General features: G+C 37.9%; 1 protein-coding gene across 1 annotated transcript in view; it reads left to right on the top strand.

The window, feature by feature from the left end:
• atp10d (ATPase phospholipid transporting 10D) overlaps window positions 1-21296 on the top strand; it is a 25624-nt gene extending 4328 nt beyond the window's left edge. Inside the window, exons 4-23 of the mRNA XM_084391016.1 lie at window positions 6205-6409; window positions 7578-7663; window positions 7743-7849; window positions 7964-8095; window positions 8811-8923; window positions 9290-9542; window positions 10805-11019; window positions 11174-11350; window positions 11902-12532; window positions 13517-13614; window positions 13767-13893; window positions 13987-14171; window positions 15210-15480; window positions 15564-15640; window positions 15966-16091; window positions 16183-16383; window positions 16523-16603; window positions 16909-17013; window positions 18652-18839; window positions 20075-21296. Coding sequence (XP_084247142.1) covers window positions 6205-6409; window positions 7578-7663; window positions 7743-7849; window positions 7964-8095; window positions 8811-8923; window positions 9290-9542; window positions 10805-11019; window positions 11174-11350; window positions 11902-12532; window positions 13517-13614; window positions 13767-13893; window positions 13987-14171; window positions 15210-15480; window positions 15564-15640; window positions 15966-16091; window positions 16183-16383; window positions 16523-16603; window positions 16909-17013; window positions 18652-18839; window positions 20075-20288 — 3592 coding nt within the window. The 3' untranslated portion in view covers window positions 20289-21296. The remainder of the gene's footprint in view (window positions 1-6204; window positions 6410-7577; window positions 7664-7742; window positions 7850-7963; window positions 8096-8810; window positions 8924-9289; window positions 9543-10804; window positions 11020-11173; window positions 11351-11901; window positions 12533-13516; window positions 13615-13766; window positions 13894-13986; window positions 14172-15209; window positions 15481-15563; window positions 15641-15965; window positions 16092-16182; window positions 16384-16522; window positions 16604-16908; window positions 17014-18651; window positions 18840-20074) is intronic.

The raw sequence follows: 21296 nt of genomic DNA, 5'->3' as shown, positions 1-21296 counted from the left end.
GAATTATCAAAAAGCTAACCTCGTTGTAGTTAAAACATTAAAACATAGCATGCCACAGGAAATGTGTTCAAAGCACCGCATCCACTACAAATATTCCTATTTATTGTAACTTCTGGATAATCATTTCAGTGCTTACCTCCATAAATGAGAGTATTTAATGTAAATGTGTTTATCAAAATTATTTAGTTTTTATAAGTCTCGAAATGTGCGTGGAAAATTGCGTAATGTTTATACATCAGGCCCCGGCTCTTACATTTTACATTTAATGTCCTTTAATCCATTACAAGCTCTTAGTTAACACAACTGTAAGATTAGTTAATACGATTGCTAAATGTAAATGTATTTTTAGATAAAATGCATGATAAAATGCATTTAATTTAGTTAAGAATAACAATGTTGGGAATGAGCTTCAATGTGAAAAAAAATATATATATATATAATGTTGTTCTGCATCTTGTGACAGTGGCGTATTAAAGGGATCATATCATGAGGAACACATTTTTCCTTCATCTTTTGAGATAAAGGAATTCATTGTACTGTGAAAACACTTCATTTTCAGCTCAAATTTTCTTCACCAGCATTAAAGACTGAAGCCGAGCTGTAAAAATGCCTCGTTCTGAAATCTTTCTTTTTTTTTGACGAGAAACTAATAACATTTGACTATATGTACACATCAGTGTAGTCTATCCAGTTTTTAGAAACCCTGGTCAGGTAATACAAGACAAATCAGGAAGCTAGCAAGAGTAAAAAGGTGTAGAAAATCTTCAGAACTGTTACGGCCCCGGTGTAGCATCGGTCTCTCTGCATATCCTTCAGAAGGATCCCAATGTTAGACATCAATTAAACCATAACTAAGTTTAGCTTTACTGCTTAAAGCCCAGACACACCAAAGGACTATAAGCAAAGAAAAAAAACGGCGGTGACGAAAACCAATCGTGGTGTCTGCTCACAGTGCCTGTCTCTGTGCCAAAACACACCACAAAGACTACAGCCAGCGGCCAACTAGCATGTACGTTCTGCACCTGCGTGAGAGGAATAACTCTCCATACCAGCAGGTGGCACTTACAACACATTGAAACAGCAGTATATATATATACAGAGAATATACTTCTGTGGCCCTGTCCCAAATGGCACCCTAAGCACTTGCGGTCTTCCTACGAGTCCGCACTTTCTTGACATAACGCCGCTTTGACTGTCGGGAAGAAGTCTGCTGCGGAGCTCACATCAGTGCGGGCTCGGCAAAAGTGCGCATCTGAGGGTGCATATCGACTGCAAATGGGGGCGCTCTTGAGCACCCTTCTGAAACCTAAAATGACAAATGGGACACCTTACGGTCTCATGGACTTAACGGACACGCGCACGCGGCGGCCATTGTAAGTCCACAAGACTGTAAGTGCATATGAAATGTGCCATTTGGGACAGGGTCTGTGTGTGCCCTCTTGACCTTGTCATTGGCTTGCTTTTGTCTTATCCGGTTTTCTGGTTTGCTAAGCAAAACAGCCAATCAGAGTGATCCCTCTCATCGACAGCTCTGATGCCGGGTCAACATGCTCAATTGGCTGAAAAGATGGCAATGTTGGCCTGACAATGGCAGACAACTGACTGTCCACTTGGTGTCACAGCCTTTAAATTGTTAACGTGGAACTCCCCACTATTCTCATTAAGAAGTGTTGACACAGATTCACTATTCAAACACTGTGCCTCTGAGATGAGGAGCTTATTTCCAAGAAATGATTTTGCATAATTCCCATATTGTGCAAAACTTCCTTCTATGCTCTCAAGGACTTTACCCATTAGAATTAATGATTCTCCTTTGTTTCTTATCCTTCCTCAGTCGTCTATGTAAAGAAATTAGCTGATAAAGGGTCTTTTTCTATAACAATGCTGCTTCAGTATTTCCTTAAAGAGATATTTTAATGATCTCTAGTGTCTTGATGTGAAACTTCAAATGTAGTTGTGAAAGTCTGTAATGTCACAGTTATGCCCCTCCCACCTCCTAAGCCAGGGCTCATTTCTTATAACACATCTTACACAGGACACCCTGCTCTCCTTCTCTCTTTGTTTGACTATGGCCACTATAAAATACTAAAAATAAACAATATCTCACATACAGTATCTACAACATCCAATTAAAATAGCCTTAATAAAGCAATGGTTGTAATTGTATGCAGTCCTTATTAAGTTTTATAGTAATAATAATAAACATCTAGGCTTCAAAAGTCCAGGGCTCAGGGTGATAGATAGTGTAGCTTGTGTTCTCTGTCCGAGATAAACGTCACACTGCAAACGTGTTGCTTATTTACCAGCCCTCGGTTTTTCGGTCTGAAAACTGCCTCGGAGTCATAAAAAGCTCTACGTCTAGTTTGTTTATGATGCCTGGGAGTGTTTCCTGGATAAGGAGCGGCCCGGTCTATATGTTATAGATCATTACAGGTTTCTGAACCACACACTACTGTTGAGACAAAGGTTTTGAAGGGCACTTCTCACGTCTTAGGTGTCAGATCTTGCACATGATGATCTTTACTTGGACAGAATCATGAAACATGAATTTAACTAGTGATGGTGAGACCTGTTGGACATGCTGGGGATAGAGAAACTACCTGAATTGGCTGGACCATTCTTACAGACTGTCTTCCCGGAGCAGAGGAGTCAAGCTGCCATGATTCAGTCGTTAGACCTAGATCAAGGTGTCATGGCAAAAGATCTGACCAAAAACAGAAGGCTTGTCATGCCAAGTTGGACTGAAGATGAAGAGGTAAAGGAATTACAGCAGTCGTACTGCAGGAATAAGGTCCGGACGACTAAGTACACCTTCCTGTCCTTCGTCCCCAAGAATCTTTTCGAGCAACTTCATCGTTTTGCCAATGTATACTTCATCATCTTGACTGCATTGAACTTTGTGCCTATTGTAAACGCGTTCCAGCCGGAGATCTCCGTCATTCCTATTGTCTTTGTGATGTCCATAACTGCTGGTAAAGACCTTTGGGAGGACCAACGGCGGAGGATGTCTGACCAAAAGGTCAATAAATGCTTATGTGATGTGTATGACAGGTAAAAGCATGAAACATTCTTAACGTCAGAATTGAAAATATACACGTAATACACACTATCTATAACTGTAAAGTACGTCAGTTTGTACTTTAACCTATTTGGTTAGGCGGCTGATATCTGCTATCAGTGGATCATGGCATAGCGCATAATATGTATTCAATATATATATATATGCTTTTTTTGTTTTTCAACAGTATGTTTGCCATGTAGTAAGGTATTATTTAATCTAGCTGTGAGGTGACTTGACCCAGATATTTTACTTTTGACAGTTTCTTGATCCTAACACTGGCTTGTTCTTCAAACAGTTGTTCTTCACAGAGGTGTGGCTTAATATCTTCAGTGGATGTGTCACTGTCAAATGCAACAAACTTTGGTTTCTCCAAATACAGCCATTTGGATTTGCATGTTGAAGTGTCACAGCTACAATGTGTCTTCTAATCTGCTGTAAATTGCAGTTACATGTCTGTTTCCATCCTGTGTCCTGTGCTATAACCCACGTACGTCATTTTTTTTATTAGTGCAGCTCTTAGTTAATGGTTAGCTTGAAGTATAGTTATTATTGATCTGTTTTATTTTATAAATTTAAATTAATATCTCTTGATTAAAGGTTTATTTTAAGCTTTGATATTCTGCATTTCAGAATGTATTTTAATTAAGGGTTAATACTATACATATAATATACTCTATTATACTGTGTAGTCATGTTGATCCTGTACACAGTTGCCATTCACAGACAGCTGACTTTAGTGTTTATATTTTGCCTTCTTGCACTAATGTTCTGATAAATATTGTACCAAAGCGTTGTGTTATCTGACATTTGGTTCTAGCTAAGCTGTTAATGCTGCTCAGTGTAAAAAGGTTCCCATGTGATCGCCTTGCCACAGGGGTCATATTTGTTTTTCTGTTCTGGAGCTGTTGCTGTGGGTGACAATGAAGCGCAGGGCTTACTTGATTACTATGGCATTGAGGCTGGTGTGTTTATTTTAATAGGAATAAAACAGTAATGTTGAATATGCTTTGTGCTTAAATCATATGGCACATCAGTGTACAGAAACAAAGCATCATTGGAAATGCATATACTGTACAGCATATATGTTTTTGTCATTCTGCAGGTATATATTAAATACTTCTTGTTGTAGGTTTGTTTCACAATGGTTCTGCAGATAGTCAATAATACCACCAGCCAGAATGGTTTTCAGAGCCATCAATACTGAGTGGGCTGTTTTAACTAATAATAAACACATTTTACATGTCTTTCTGGAATACTGTATTCTGCAGTGATTCTGCAGACGCACTAAACTGTATATATGCATTTGTTATTTCTGGAAGCCAATTTCCTACATAACTGTAATAGTTTATTGTCTTTCTTGCTTATTTTGTATAATGAAATAATTTAAACATTTTAAATAAGCAGCAGAGTACTATATGTAATTTACAGTCAGCCAATCAATGATAATAATCTAAAAATGAAACACAAGCTGTAAAATAGGTGTAACACACGAAAGTTAAGTCATAAAACAGGATGTCAAGATATATTAAACGCCTAAGAAAATAAATGAGTCTTAAGAGTAGACTTAAAAGTAGATAAAGTTGGGGCAGTTCTGATATGAACCGGGAGACTATTCCATAGTTTAGGGCCGATGACAGAAAAGGCACGATCACCTCTATTTTTTTGTCTTGTCCTGGGAACTTGCAATAGTCCAGAATTAGTAGATCTAAGTGACCTTGACTGAGTGTAAGGGATGTAGCAGATCTGACAAGTACTGTGGTGCCTCATTATGAATAGATTTAAAAACAAACAATAGAATTTTAAAATCAATTCTATATTTGACCGGCAGCCAATGTAGTGAGATCAAGACCGGCGTGACAATCATATTTACGTTTTCCATAAAGAAGCCGAGCTGCTGCGTTCTAAACTAACTGTAGACGTGAAACACAAGCCTGTGGAGCACCGATATACAATGAATTACAGTAGTCCAGTCGAGATGTAACGAAAGCATGTATAACCGTTTCGAATTTCTTAAGGGAAAGAAATGGCTTCACCTTTGACAGAAGACGAAGATGATAAAAACACGACTTAACCACAGTACTTATCTGCTTATCGAATTTAAGATTAATATCAAACCAAACACCCAAGTTTCTGACACATGTAGTACTATAAAGTGACAAAGATGCAAATTCAAAATCATGTACATAGTGTTGGTTTGAACCAAACACAATAAATTCGGTTTTACTCTCATTAAGGCTCAGGAAGTTAGTCGCAAGCCAGAGTTTTAGTTCTTCCAAACAATCCATAATAGGCTTTAAGGCCTGCTTATCATCACGCTTCAAAGGGATATAAATTTGGGTGTCATCTGCATACAAATGAAAAGAGACCCCATACTTGTTAAAAGTAGACCCTAGTGGAAGCATATAAAGGGAAAACAGTACAGGACCCAGAATTGAACCCTGGGGAACACCAGAATTTAAGGTTATTTCAGAGGAGGAATGGTGTCCACTGTCCAATATTGACAACATACCTCCTGTCAGAGAGATATGACTGAAACCACTGTAATACTGTGCCACGAAGACCAACACATGTTTCAAGACGTGATTTAAGAATATCATGGTTGACTAAATCAAAGGCAGAACTGAGGTCTAACAGAACCAGAGCCATAGACTGCCCAGAGTCAGTGGTTAACATGATGTCATTTAACACACACACATATATATATATATATATATAAATTGTACAGCCATGCACAAAACAATCAATATTCCACATCTTATATTTTGATACCAATCCAAATGTTTTAACAAAATGTAAAAAATTGAACATGTAGTTATGATTGTCTGTCTTTAATTCTGTATTAATAGACTGCAGTCTGCTCTGAAAAAAACCCCAAGGAGATTCCATAGTCATCCGACTGTTAAAGTAGACTGATTTTTATCATTTAATCACTTTAATAGTTTGTCTAATATTTTATTTCACCAAACCTGGTGTTTGAACTGCATGTTTGATAATGAGTGTTGAAAACAAAACAATTAGTGAATTACCGCTCTGTTTCAATTATTCTAGAAAAGTGCCTTTCTTCATTTGTGTCTTCTGTTGTGTTTATCCAATATTAATAGTGAATCCAAATAAAGCATTTAAAGTGTGTGTTTGTATTGAAGGAAGCATCTGCAGTATGTTGAACGCCGTTGGGCAGAGGTGTGTGTTGGTGATCTGGTCCGTCTCTGCTGTAATGAGATCATTCCTGCTGACATGGTGCTGCTGCACTCATCTGACTCTAATGGAGTGTGCCACATCGAGACTGCCAACCTGGATGGAGAAACCAACCTCAAACAGAGGCAGGTGGTCCGTGACCTGCCACAACAGGTGTGTGCCTATGCATTTCATTGTCATCTTCATCACCATTGTTTTTGTTAGTTCTCCATAAATATATGAGGTAAAATATGGTTTGCTGTATTTTTCCACCCTATCTTTAACGTAAGAGCGGACTCGGCCATTTGTAAATTGAATGTGTGTGTCTTCCCGAGCAATCCGCTTCCAGTCATTTTTAGCTGTACAAAACAGCTTGTTATGCTGCTTGATATTTCAAACTGGTATTTCTTTCCATATTATTTTAATGTATTCTCATAATTATAAACACTGGTTTGTAGCACAAATAGTTTTATTGTTTACTGCACTTTGTAGCGGCTAATAAATCGGAAATCTCGCAATTCACAGAAAATAGATTAATTCCACATTGCAAAAACAATGTATAAAGGTAATTTTTTTATTTATTGAAATCCATAAAGCTTTTTAAAATAAATAAAATGCATTTCATATATACAAAAGTGGCCTAAAGTGATGTTCGGCCTTGGAAAATCTTCACCCTTTGTCCAAATGTTATTAAAATAATATAATTTTATAAGCATGTTGCGTAGTCGTGCTTGGAGTCAATTGTTTTATTTTTGATAACGCAATGAAACATGGCAAGTTGTGTGGACATAATTTTTGGCCAGGCTGTCATACAAAGAAATTATGAACACATGGAAAAACAAGAGAGAATCAATGAAATATGAATAACTGATTATGTTGTAGTCAGTGTATGCTTTTTCCTGTGAGCTTTTTGTTTTTCTATACATTCTTTTTTTGCATGGTCAAATAAAACCTGTGGCTGTAGTTTGCCTTTTTTGCCAAATAATTTATTGTTTTGTTATTCATTTTTTTAAATATTAAAAAATATATATTTAAAATAGTTTTCTCAAATTTTGATGGTTTAATAGAACTTTTAGGGTTTTTAAAAACAAATATTGCCTCTGGACATCACTTTTGGCCTCTACTGTAGACAATTACTTTAAATCACATCATCTAATGTGCTCTGAATTTCTAAATTAAAATACTTTTTTGTGGGGCATAAAGTAGTGTGTAACCATCATTGCTAAGAAAAAAAGTCTCTGAAATGCTGAAATTCTTAAAAGAAAACATTATTAAATTGTTTGGCATAAAAACCTCTCTGAACAGTGTGTTTAAAAAATGTGTGAATGTGATCTTCCTTTAGGGATCTGAATTTATTCCAGAAAACTACAGCAGTCGCATTGAGTGTGAAAATCCCAACAATGACCTGAGACGGTTCAGAGGCTTCATGTGAGTAAGCAGTAAACTGCTTCTGTAAATGATAAACAAGGCATTTTAAAGATTTTTTTTAATTTTTGTATGTACACAGGGAGCATCCTGGTAAAGGACGGGTTGGACTCCATAGTGAAAACCTGCTCCTGAGGAGCTGCACTGTGAGGAACACGGAGACTGTGATTGGCATTGTAGTCTATGCAGGTCACTTTCACATCAAAAGATATGATGAGATTGTAGAAAGATAAAGAGCTTTACATTAAAAGATATGATGAGATTGTAGAAAGATAAAGAGCTTGTGTGTGTGATTGTATACAGGTCACGAGACAAAAGCGATGCAGAATAACAGTGGGCCGCGCTACAAACGAAGTAAACTGGAGCGCAGACTCAACGTGGACGTCCTCTGGAGTGTCGCACTACTGCTACTTATGTGCCTTATCTCTGCTGTAGGTCAGTATTATGGTCATTGGTGTATTTGTGTCAGCATTTAAACTATTAAGTACTAGGTAGAGCTGCACGATTCTAGATAAATTGAAAATTATGATTTAGTTAAGTTTAGTTCCTTTATTGTCCTCAAGTGGAAATTTGTCTTTGGCTTCACTATACACCACACACAGGTACACCAACACAACACAACATAACAATATACATAAAAACTATAAAACAATTAAAACAATAACATTCCCATATGTACATACACAATCTATGCATACATATCCACCCCTACTCCTATTCATATCTTCTCAACATTTAAAATTCTAATGGTAGTTGGCACAAACGACATCTGGTACACATTTGTACTCGCTCGAGGTTGTCTAAATGTCTCCTTGATAGTTTTGTTTAAAATAGAGATCACGATTCACCTACGATTCTGATTAGGCAGCTAAACAATATTACATTTTAATGTAATTTATTAGAGATTCAGCTAAATGTTAATAACAGCAGTCTATTTAAAAAAAAATAATAATTAAGTTTGATTGAATGATTCAATGACTCATTCATAAAGACTTCACTTGTTTCATGACAATGTAATCTCTTGAGTGAATGATTCAATGACAAATAATAAATTACAGTCTGTAACAAAATGAGACTTTAATTATGCAGCTCCAGTACACGCTTAGTGTTATTTTTGTGGGTTTAGTAAAAATATGATTGTGATATGTAGGTCATGGTGTTTGGTTGAGTGGACTACAGAATACTATTTTCATGATTCCTGATGACACGCACCCTGCGCTCGCTGCCTTTTACTTGTTTTGGACTATGATCATTGTTCTGCAGGTGAGTGACAGTGAGCGGATACATGCATGTCATATCTAATCCAGTTATTATCTAATGGTAATGCTTTTGCTAAATCGTCAGAAAATTTGAGTATGTCAAATGTTATGATAGTTTGATGCAGGTTAAAATCTGGTTCGCATAAATTCCGTATTCTGTTGCCTTATTTTTTGTCATTTCTTTATAAAAAAGTTTTTAACCTTTAAAATTTTTACATGTACAATGATATTATAGTATATCAGGCCTATCCTTTACAGTTCATGAATCAGGTTTTCAGTTACATACTTCAGTAAGCATATAACCAATCTTATTTGTCTATGTACCTGACATTGCTGTCCTCCTCTTCTTTCTTTTTTTTGTGTGTTGTAGGTGCTGATTCCCATCTCCCTCTATGTGTCGATAGAGATTGTGAAGCTGGGACAGATATATTTTATTCAGAATGATTTAAATCTGTATAACCCAGTACTGGACACAGGAGTGCAGTGCCGAGCGTTAAACATCACAGAAGATCTTGGACAGATCCAGTACCTGTTCTCTGACAAGACGGGAACCCTCACAGAGAACCGCATGCTGTTCCGCCGCTGCACTGTGGCAGGAACCGAGTACCCTCACCATGAGAATGGTCAGTTTACTTCAAAACAGCCTTCAAATACGCCTGATTGATTCTTTGGGTATGCTGTTTATAAGGATAAAAAAAATTTAATTAAAGTTTTAAATCGATTGACTTGCTTATTTTTGATCTGATGATTTTCCTGAATGTTTTTTTTTAGGCTGTCAGACTTAACATGCTAACTTAAGATATTCATAAATTGATTCATATTAAGATATTTCTTTTTGTTTATATTTATTTGTTTTTTGTGAACTTGACCCTCTCCTTTTCCCGCCTCCTTCTATCCCTTCGCTGGCACTCCGCTCAGCGCAAGGTCTTTATGCGCTCCCTCACGTTATCTCGCATCTCTTTAAGGGCAGGTTTTTTCGTCTTCAGGAGCCTGCCGAAAAAAAGTCTTCTTCAGTCTTCTCAAGTCGCCTTTTTCAATTTCCCTTGAGCGCCTGTTCTCTCCAGCATGCTGCGGGCCTTTGTTCTGTCTCTGCTCCATCCCAAAGTGCTCTGCTCCCGTGTTCCAGATGATAGTGGACATTGCCTTCATCTTCCTCCCAGTGTCACCAGCGAGGACAGACTCCAGGACTTGGTCTATTTCCCTGTCGAAAGACTCCCAGTCTTTCCTGGCTGCTGCTGTTGGCCACAGCACTAGCTTTTTCCTCTTTTCCTCTTCCTCATTGGCCCGAACTTGCTGACCTGTTTCCTGCCGGGCTTGCCTCTCTTGATGTTGCTGGTCGTCTGATACATTGTTGGTACTTGAGGGAATGCTGACCCCTTCGTTGTGTGCCTGGAGATTCTGGGTGCTATGGTCGGACACCTGACCCTGCCTCTCCTCTGTCTCATCAGGTTGCCCTGTGCTTTGCACACTACTGTGTCTTAAACAGCCCATCCTACTCTGGTGTATCTTCAGACCCCTATTGCCTTTGCAGACCTTTCCACACCTAGAGACTCTAGTTATTCTGTTGTTCTGAAACGTTGTCCTTTGATCGTCATCCGTGGTCATAACAGTTGTCTGTCCTGTAGGTTAAATGATATTATATTGTACATTATGTATATTAACATAATTAAATAAATAAAAAATTGCGCAACAGCTAATTAGATTTGTAAGACAACTACATATATACATATATATATATATATATATATATATATATATATATATATATATATATATATGTATGTATAACACAAACACATTTTATCTAAAGTATAAATAGGTGTTTATGCGTGAAAATATGTAGCTATCGTCATGGTCTTGATCATGTTTGTGTTTTTCTCCTCAGCGATTTCTCTGGAACAGTATGAGGCGCAGGGCTGTGGCGATGCAGATCACTCTCTAACCCTGAGGTCACGTGCTAGCAGGAAGTCTCTGAGCTGTAAATCGCTCAGCTGCAACCGGAGTTCAGTGTCCCTCAATACCCTCACTGCAGAGTCTGACACGCACTCAGTCCACGACACGCTCCGCAGACACACACCCGGAGCCTTCAGCAGCACCATAGTGAGAAATCTTATCTTACTTTTCCTTGTCTTGATTACTTTATTTCTTTACTCCCTGTATTAGTCATCTATTACTTTAACAGTAACACACTGTAACATGCACTTCAAGTATTTATTGTCATAAGTAAATAAATCATAAATAATTTTTTCTCTAGGAGTGTGCTGTTGTTCCAGACCCTCAGCTTCATGTGAAGCTGAGCACACTGTCATCTCCCATGCGTTCCCCTATCCAACAAGAAGCTACTGAAATCTCTCACATCCTAGACTTCTTTCTCGCCCTCACTGTCTGCAACACCGTAGTAGTTTCCTCACCCACTCAGCCAAGACACGTGGTATGATCCAAGACTTAACTAATTAACAGCTATAAATGTGACCACACCTTAAAAATTTGTCCAGCCCATAAGAAATTGGTCCGATGGTGTCAGGTATACCCGAAAACCCGAAACCTGCTTATACTTTTTTAATTTTAAACAATTAGTCAATTTTGATAATATGTAGTTCAATCAGCTAGGTTGAATATGCACATATGAAGTATGTTGTAACCATTAGAGCAGAGTAAACAATGATTTTCTAAGACTGATCTTAATCTGTGCCCGTTTTTAATGGATGCAGGAACAGACTGGCCTAAGTGATGGATTTAGGCCCAGGGCTTTTCCCAGTAAGCCAGTCAATTTTTAGGCCACTGTCAAAACTAAATTAACCTCAAACATGGTTCAAACTGTGCTAAAAATTCTACACAAATTTTTCATTGCTGAAATCATAATCAAATTAGCCAAAATATTACATAAATTGATATTCAGTGCCTGCTTGTGACTTGCAAAAAATTATACTTCTTATATGTGCATTTCTTTGTGTGTTTTTGAATCTGTTAATGTAATGTCAGGTTCAGATGCCTGTGGTTCGCACACCCCTGCGCTCTCTAGAGGAGATGAAGGCCATGTTTCAGAAGCTAAGTCTACCCCGCTTTCCCTATTCACCAAGTCAAAACACGGACAGTCCTCCCAGCCTAACCAAGAAACTCTTCGCCCGGGGTCGTTCGGCTTCCTACTTCCCTAACAGCAACCCTCAAACACCCATCAAAATGCTACAGTCCCCCATCACACCTTCTGGCACCCCTTCAAGCACTCCGTCCACACCTGTCACTCCTGCGCTGTTGCCCATTGGGGCGTGGGGCGAGGATGTGGACGACATACAGAAGGCTAAAGATAACTCTGCTGATGAGACTGAGAGTGATGATGAGGAAGAAGCGTTGCTGTACGAGGCAGAGAGCCCAGATGAGGCGGCATTGGTGCAAGCAGCAAAGGCTTATGGGTGTACTCTGCTGGGCCGGTCCCCAGAGCAAGTCCTCGTGGCTGTTCCAGGCACAGGGCCACTGTCCATCCCTCTGCTACATGTACTGCCATTTCATTCTGCCCGCAAGAGAATGTCTGTGGTGGTGCGCCATCCCCTCACTGGAGACGTGGTGGTTTACACTAAAGGAGCTGATAACGTCATTATGGAGCTGGCTGAAGAAGGTATGTGGTAACGTGACCTCTGGTTTACACCGTCCCAAAAACGCTTCAAATATTGTAAAGTTGGCTGTTGGGCTTAGTTTGTTGAGAATCACTACTGTCAGGTTTTTAGACTGCCACAAAAATTGTGTAATGTCAAAGTTATATTTAAAGAATGAAACTTATAGAACCAAAAGCCAAAAAAATACACATGCAACATTAAGTTCATTAAGTGTGCAGAGAGTTACTTTTAATTAATATAGATTTTATATATAGGCCCCTGCTTCCACTTTCATGCTGTTTTAAGAGACAGTAGTTATTGTTTAGCCATGGATGTATTCTTCTCATCCATGGCCATGATGGTGGACTAATCCAGGAGTTTCAAGGCTTTTTGTCCACCTCATATGATGATCGCTTTGTGAACCCCCTTTTTAACACATACCTGTAAAGGTAGTTAGAGTTAAGTTTACGCCTAGCAGTATCAACAATATGATCATCTTTAACATCTCATATTGCTTCTGCTTACATACTGTATCAAGGCTTAAAAGGCCAATTTCTGTTGGCCCAAAAGTGTACAAAAGATCAAACCTCTCTAATGGTCCATTCACACAGGCATTATTGCATTCCTCTTCACTGCTTTTCCATTGTTTTTCTATGTTAACATTCGCTAGATGGATGTTTTCGACTTTTGCAGTGTCTTACGCATTACAGCGTTCTTAAGACGTGGCTCTCAAGCAAACATCAGTTAATTAAGACCTTTAAAAAATGTCTTAAATGTGAAGTCATGATCCCTTAAGTGTTTGGAGTATGTTTAGTAGATTACAGACTGAACAGAGTGTTGCTCTTTCAGTTAGAGTATTTATTGTAATCACAGACTGTAAAAATGCACTAGTCCATATTGTCATTTTGTGTAGTCCTACTTTTCAGAAATTTGGATGCGATATTGTCACACCAGTGTTGAGTGTATACTCAAGCATTTGCTTTGACTATGTGTGCATGTGGGTGCAGCTGAAGATGGTTTCTCAAGGGAAGTAATTGAACGGACGCAGAAACACCTGGACCAGTATGCAAGAGAGGGACTGCGGACTCTCTGTGTTGCTAAAAAAGTATGTCTTTCACTTTCATTTCCCTTATTTGCAACATTCATTATCTTCTATTTGCATACAGCACATCAAATGTAACCTGACAGTAGATTGCATTAAGATGCCTGTGCATGGAGGTTGAGGCTTGAAGAAAATTGTTGGCATATGATTGACAGGTGATGGAAGAGCAGGAATACAAAGCCTGGTTGAAGAGACATGAGTATGCAGAAACCAGCATTGAAAACAGAGAAGAGCTTCTGCTTGAATCTGCTGAGAGACTGGAAACTAATCTCACATTATTGGGTGAGACATTAAGACAATGAAGACAAAAATGAAATTGCCCTGAAATTATATTGTGTGTTGGTTGTCCTAGCCTAATTCTTTCTTGGTTTCCAGGGGCAACTGGTATAGTAGACCGCCTTCAAGAGGAGGTGCCTGAGACCATTGAGGCTCTGCAGGAAGCTGGGATTAAAGTATGGGTACTCACAGGGGACAAACAAGAGACGGCTATCAATATTGCTTTTGCTTGCAAACTCCTCAGACCCACAGACCACTTACTGATGGCCAATTGTGACAGCAAGGTAAGTAGAGGTGGTAAAAAAAATAAAAATTAAAAAGTGACTATTTACACCCTGGTATAAATAGCTGGTGATGCTAAAGCTTACGAATATTTGGAAGAACAAATCAGTAAGCACTATCACCAAACTGCGTTTGATGAAAGTCCTGGTTTGGCGAGTTGCAACATACGGTTGTGAAGTGTGGAGTGGACATTGAAGAAAGAGGAAGAAAGGCACATCTAGGCTTTTGAAAACAAGTGCATTAGAAAGTTGTTACAAATTCCATGGACAAAACTGATGACAATTGAGCAGGTATACAAATTGGCTAGAACAAAAAGCGAATTGCTGAATCACATTAAATCCCGCAAGTTACGCTATTTTGGTTATGGTAATGCGACAATCATTCGATTCCATTAAAGGCAGCATCGTGACAGGTTTAGTGGAAGGTTTCAGAATTTGTGGAAGACTTGCCGGATAATATCACGACATGGATTGGTCTGTCAGGAGCTGGCTTGTTTCATGCCATACGGCAGAAGACTCTGGTCATTACTTTCTCATCCATACAGCCAACCGCCGCCAAGCGACGATGGTGAAATGACATGACATATATAGCACTGTTCACTATTGTCAATTTAATATTTGTTTTGTATAATATGCAATAAGTTAAAGCACACTTGTAAGTAAATTCCAAAATATATTTCTATAGTTTATTTATATTAGACTTTTCCAAACATCTAGGCATTCCTGTTGCTCAAACTGTAGAGCTTCATGCTGAGAATGCCATGGTCATAGGTTTGATTCCCTGGAAGTGCATGAACTAATTGACTTGGCTTTTCAGCCTATATTGGTTTTGGTAATTCCCATTAATTTGTACATGTAATTAATTTAAATAAAACAGCCCTGGTTTTATATTATATTATGTTAGAAAAAATGCAAAAGCTAGGGTGAAAATGCCAACAAAGTACAAAGGTAGATGCCAATATGTTCAGTCCTTTATGTTGCACTGTATATAAAACTGAAATCTGAATTACATTTTTTGTATGTGTGTGCTTTTTCCCTCAGGAGGCTTGTGAGGCTCAACTTCATGAGTTACAACTTGAGATCAAACAAGTCACAAATGGAGGCGTGTCTAAAGATGATTGTAGTTCTGACTGTGTGTTGGTTATTGATGGGCGCACGCTGGACTATGCTCTGCAGAAGGAGCTACAGGGGCCATTCCTGGAACTCACATGCTGCTGTCGCTCAGTCATATGCTGCAGATCCACCCCCCTGCAGAAGAGCCTAGTGGTACGGCTTGTCAGAGACAAGCTGAAGGTCATGACCCTGGCTATAGGTGAGTAAGTACATTGAAAGGTATATGGTTAAATGTCCATGTAGAATGTTGTTTGAATTAAAATGTGTGATGCTCATATTCAGGTGATGGAGCCAATGATGTCAGTATGATTCAGATGGCAGATGTTGGCATTGGCATCTCAGGCCAGGAGGGCATGCAGGTACAAGCAGAAACCAGGGTTGGGTTTGGGTACTCCTTAAATGCAACAAAACATGTACTTGCATTATTCGGTATGACTAATTATGTAGAATTCTGACTAATTGCACAACTTTTCAATAGTTTGGGATTGTTATGATTTTTCATATGCTCACCAAGTCTGCATTTATTTTATCCAAAAAAACTGTTAAAACATTAATATTGTAAAATATTATGTATAGGGGAAAAAACATTTGATTTAACATTATAGTTAAAACCTTGTACTTCATTTAACAAAACAGATCTTTCCCACTCTTGCAATGTTTATGATGTCTTCTCCCTTCATAAAGGCGGTGATGTCCAGTGACTTTGCAATCTCAAGATTTAAGTTCCTGAGAAAGCTAATTCTGGTTCATGGTCATTGGTGCTACACACGGTTGGCTAACATGATCCTCTATTTCTTCTACAAGAATGTGGTGAGTAATGTACACATTTACACAGTTCCTCTTATCTTATGAATAAATGCGGTCCTGACCTGTTCCTCTTCTTTCTTCTTTTTTCATGTAGATGTACGTGAACCTGTTGTTCTGGTACCAGTTTGTCTGTGGCTTTTCAGGCAGCACGATGACCAACTCGTGGGTTTTAATCTTCTTCAACCTTCTCTTCACCTCCATACCTCCACTCATATATGGAGTGCTGGACAAAGATGTGTCTGCCGAGACACTCCTAGAACTGCCTGATCTCTATAAGTCCGGACAAAACTCGCAGGTGGTCATCCTGTCTCACACGTCGTTCTGTTGTACTCTGCCTTTCTGTTGTGTTCAGCTCATGAGCTGTTTTGCATTGCGTTTTACATGGAATTAATATAATGACGGCTTATTTGTGGCTATGTGATGTGTGTTTTCAGGCCTATCTTCCATCAACGTTCTGGCTGACCATTCTCGATGCGTTTTACCAAAGCCTAGTGTGTTTCTTCATACCTTACTCTGTAAGTCATTCTGAAGTTCTCACTTTACTGAGTATTCCTCATTTGTACCGAGTTTTTTTTGCATTGTTCTCAAATGACACTTGAGATCTTAAATGCACATTTAAATAGAACCCCCCCCCCCCCCTTTTTTTTTTTAACGAACCTTGCCTGAAAAAAAAAATTAAAGCTTTTATTAAATGTTACAAATTGAATGTTTGAAATATAATTAAACATTTAAATGTCTAAAAGGTTCAATACAATTCAAATATACTTTTCAGAGCAGTGCTCACATATAATAATTCATATTGTTTTTGTATGCTATGAAGGCGTATGCAGGGTCTGATATTGGGGTATTTTCCTTCGGCTCTCCAATCAATGGCTCCGCTCTCCTCATTATCCTCCTGCATCAAGTCATAGAAAGTCGCACAGTGGTAAGCCAATCACAGCTGTTCAATGCAAATTTATCATCTATAATGCAGTGTAATTTAAAAAGTAAATCTTTAGAATAGTAATTGCATTCCATGCCACACTGTGTCCTCACCAAGCATTACAATACAATCTACACTACCAGTCAAAGGTTTGGAATAATTAAGAATTTTTTTATGTGTTTGAAAGAAGTGTCTTTCCCAAAGGATTCATTTATTAAAGGTACACTGTGTAGGAATTTCTCCCATCTAGAGGTGAAATTGTATTTTGCATTCAAACGAATAGTGCTCTCTAGCGCCTCGCTTTTTCAAATGCGTGTTGCAACTACGGTAGCCGTTATACTAGAAGCTATGACAACATGTCTTCCAATAGCACTTCATCCAGTTTAACTATACATGTTCTACTGTTATGCTGCCTATATAATGAATTACACAACCAAGCAATGAAAAAAAGCTTCATTAATTTAGACCGTAACATTAACTTACCTGTCGAGAAGAAAGCAGGCAACTTCAGCGTCCCTTTCAAAGTCTTTTTCCTTCATTAGCTCTTTCCACCTGGGAAAAGCTATCCGAATATTTACCCTTGTTTTTTTTTATTCGCCGGTCACGTTTCCTTTTAAATGAAATGTTTTGCTTTTTTGGCGATGAGGATTGCTTCTCCTGTGGCTCGCATTAAGTATGATCCTTCATTATGAAGTACCGTGCAGTGCAGCCTTTCAAATTTTCCGGGGCAGTGACAAGCGCCTCTCACTGATCTCCTTGTCCGTTCCAGCTGGTTTCAGTCACGTGACGCTGGCTCTGAACGAAAACGCGTTGTGGAAACGCATTGAGGGAGGCTAGTGCTTTTTGTCCCTCTCTGCAATTATAGTTTTTCAAAATGGCGGAACGACATGGAAGCCTCCTTGGACTTACTGGTCCAATGTAAATAAAGATAAGAAATTCTTCGCTTACCAGGATAAGTCAGATCATTGGCAGAAGTAATTTTACACTAATGAGGACATATTTATGAATAAAAGCATTGATTTTAGCTAATAAAAATACTTAAAGACTTCACAGTGTACCTTTAAGCAGCACAACTGTTTTTAATATTGATAATAATAAGAAATGTTTCTTGAGCAGCAAATCACCATATTAGAATGATTTCTGAAGGATCATCTGACACTGAAGACTGGAGTAATGATGCTGAAAATTCAGCTTTGCCATCACAGGGATAAATAGAAAACGGTTATTGTATATTGTATTTTTACTTTATTTTCGATTAAATAAATGCAGCCTGGGTGAGCATAAAAGACTTCTTTCAAAGCCAGTTCAAAACTTCAAACTTTTGACCGGTAGTGTAAATCTGAAGTATTTTCCCCACCCCCCATGTGAAATGTTATTGGTCCAAAATACAGCTCCACATATTTGTACAGTAATGATCAAATATCTCTTTAAGCATTATCTCAAATCATTCAGCACCTTCTCATTCAGCGTGCACAGAGAAAGTACATGTTGCATAAAACACCACAGTAACAGCACAGTGGTATGGTATGCAAATTTTGTTACAAGAATAACTCTGCTATCATTTATGTCTTTATTTACGGAAGACTGGCTCTGTATCTTATGCTAATGCTGGTCTTGTGTGGTTTTTCTTTTTTTGTGCAGACGTGGATACACGCTACATTGCTGCTCTTCAGTGTCCTGTTCTATTATGCCTTTACCCTGTTGTTCAGCATTACGTGTGTGACATGCAATTCTCCTACAAACCCCTACGGCATTGAGACACAAATGATGTCTGAGCCGCTCTACTATTTAGTATGTGGACTGACCACAGTCCTGGCCCTGCTACCCAGGTATTACACACACATACCTGAATTAGCTCATTCACTTACCAGTCACAATAACAAACTGTAATACTGATTCAAAACCCAGTTACCTGACTACCAAGATTTTATGTTAAAGGCTTAAATACACTACATGACTTAAAGCATTAAAACACTAGGCATCACACACTTGCAGGCTTTTTAAATGGTTACAGAAAAACTTGGCATCATACAGGGTTTCCCAAATGGAGTTCTTTATTTACACATTCGCATAATTTTGTGGACAGAAGTTTACCGCATTTCAGCAGTATTCCACCAAAATAAAAGCTTGAGGACTTGAATTGTTAAAAGTGAAGAATTTAAGACACAAATATTAGTATTGTAACTTGTAGTATAAAATAAAATAATTATTATTATGAAATGTCTTTATTTTATTTCAAAGGACAATGGTGATTTACAACAGTAAATTCTGTCTTAATTTTTATAATTGGTTAAAACTAATAATAATTAGTTAATATTATATTTAATTTGCTCAGGTTCCTTAAACACTAGTGTAATTGTAATGTGAATCACAAATATCACTACTAAAAAAGAGGTTTGAGTCCACTTTAAAGTCCAGGTTCAAAGTCAAAGTAAAACACTTACAACATTTTTTTAATATATAATATTAATTTACCATTAACCAACATTACTGTATTAGCGTCCACTCCACACCAACGAACGATAGCGCTCTCTTTATTCTAATTATATTCCATTATATTCATGATTCCAATTATATCGTTTCTCTGTGACATTATCTTTATAGTTATGATATGGACTCTGCTACTCTTTTATATTTAGAAATATACGCCCAAAATCTGCAAACTGTCTCTGACTTTCGGTCAACTAGCATCGAAACTAGCAATTCGGGGCAAAAGTCAAGTAGAGTATTTATACACTTCCAACAAAAAGAATAATTCTGAGATGCCTAGTTTTTTCCTATTTATGAGAGAGAGAGAGAAGGCCTGAACATGCATGCTTAAAATTGTATAGTGTGATGAGAGCTGAAAAAGCAGTATTAATGACAGCATTATTTGAGAAATGTTAATTTAAATGTAATCTTGACAAACAAGTTTTCAGTCTTTCCCCATTCAACTTGATAAGATCTGTACTTGTATGACTTTTAACTACATAGAAAATAGTTGCCCGTTGAATTGTTTTCATCTTCATGTCATGATGATACTGTATATTTCACTGTTGTCTTTTCATCTCTTTCTTTGTCTCAGGATCCTGTTTCGTGCATTTTGTAACACTATCTTTCCATCTGACCTGGTGAGAGCACAGAAAATGGAGAGACTCTCGGCACAAGACTATTCTTCTAGTTTACAGAAGTGGAGAGAGAACAAAGCTCAAAGACACGTCCCTCAAAACCTCAATGTGAATGCTGACATGCCCCATTTAACAGATTGTATCGCTGAACCAGGCACTGTTCTCTCATGACCAATAACAAAGTCCCTTTTGGTCATATAAACATGGTCATTAGCTCAAATAGTGACCGTATATTCTTGCACTTTAGTGATCGGTAGATACTCTAACCAGTCAGAATTCAGAGCTGGCCAATGAGAGTGTTTTCACTGTGATGTGCCTGGGCTCTCTCACCCTCTGCGGGTGGAGCTTACAGATTCCTGTCCAGTGACCACAGAATGGACTTTGAGTCTGGCTTTTGTAGGCTAAAGATATGCAGATAACTGTTTACGTTTCACACGGCTGGACCTGTGACATTTTTATTCACACATGCACTCCAGCATCACTCAAGAACCTCAAGAGTTGTTGAGGATGAATTGTGGGTCAGGATGTGGCTGGTGTATGGTTAGATACTGTGGCTACTTTGCTCCTACTTTAATGCAATACTCCATTTTTGGTTATTGAGGCTAAAATATTCATGAGCTTGCACACTAAACATTAACATATATACATAAACTCACAATTTCCTAAACAGTCCTTTTTCCAGATTTTATATTCTAGCAAAATGTAAATGACCATCTTCCTCTGATTGAAACTATGGGAATGATTTTTGACTGTTAAACATGACTGTTTTTAAATATCTGATCATATAGATTGTTGATATCATGAGGACGTTACATTTAAAGACATTAATTGAATTTTCCCTGCTCAAGAATAAAATGAGGAGCTATAAATTAAACGGGAGTATTTTTGACCCAAGGTCCTTGATGTTCATTTGTGTTTTTATTCTGATAGTGAGCATGCCTACTGCATGCATTACGAATGTACATGTCCAGTATTTCATGAAAGGCTAGATAGCTTTTTGTACTTCTAGGCAATTTTATTTTTATTGCAAAAAGTGAATGCTTAGAATGTGAATCGATAATCCAGAATGATCAGTTTAGATGATTTTGAGTCAATGACTTGAAAACATTATTTAAAGTCATTTTGTAAGCCATATGTGATATTTGTAAAACTTGCAATAAAACATTCAAAACCTAAAAA

Source organism: Rutilus rutilus, assembly GCF_951802725.1.
Source record: "Rutilus rutilus genome assembly, chromosome: 20".
Lineage (NCBI taxonomy): Eukaryota > Metazoa > Chordata > Actinopteri > Cypriniformes > Leuciscidae > Rutilus > Rutilus rutilus.
The sequence above is the reverse complement of the archived record's forward strand: the minus strand, read 5'-3'. Positions and strand labels throughout refer to the sequence as shown.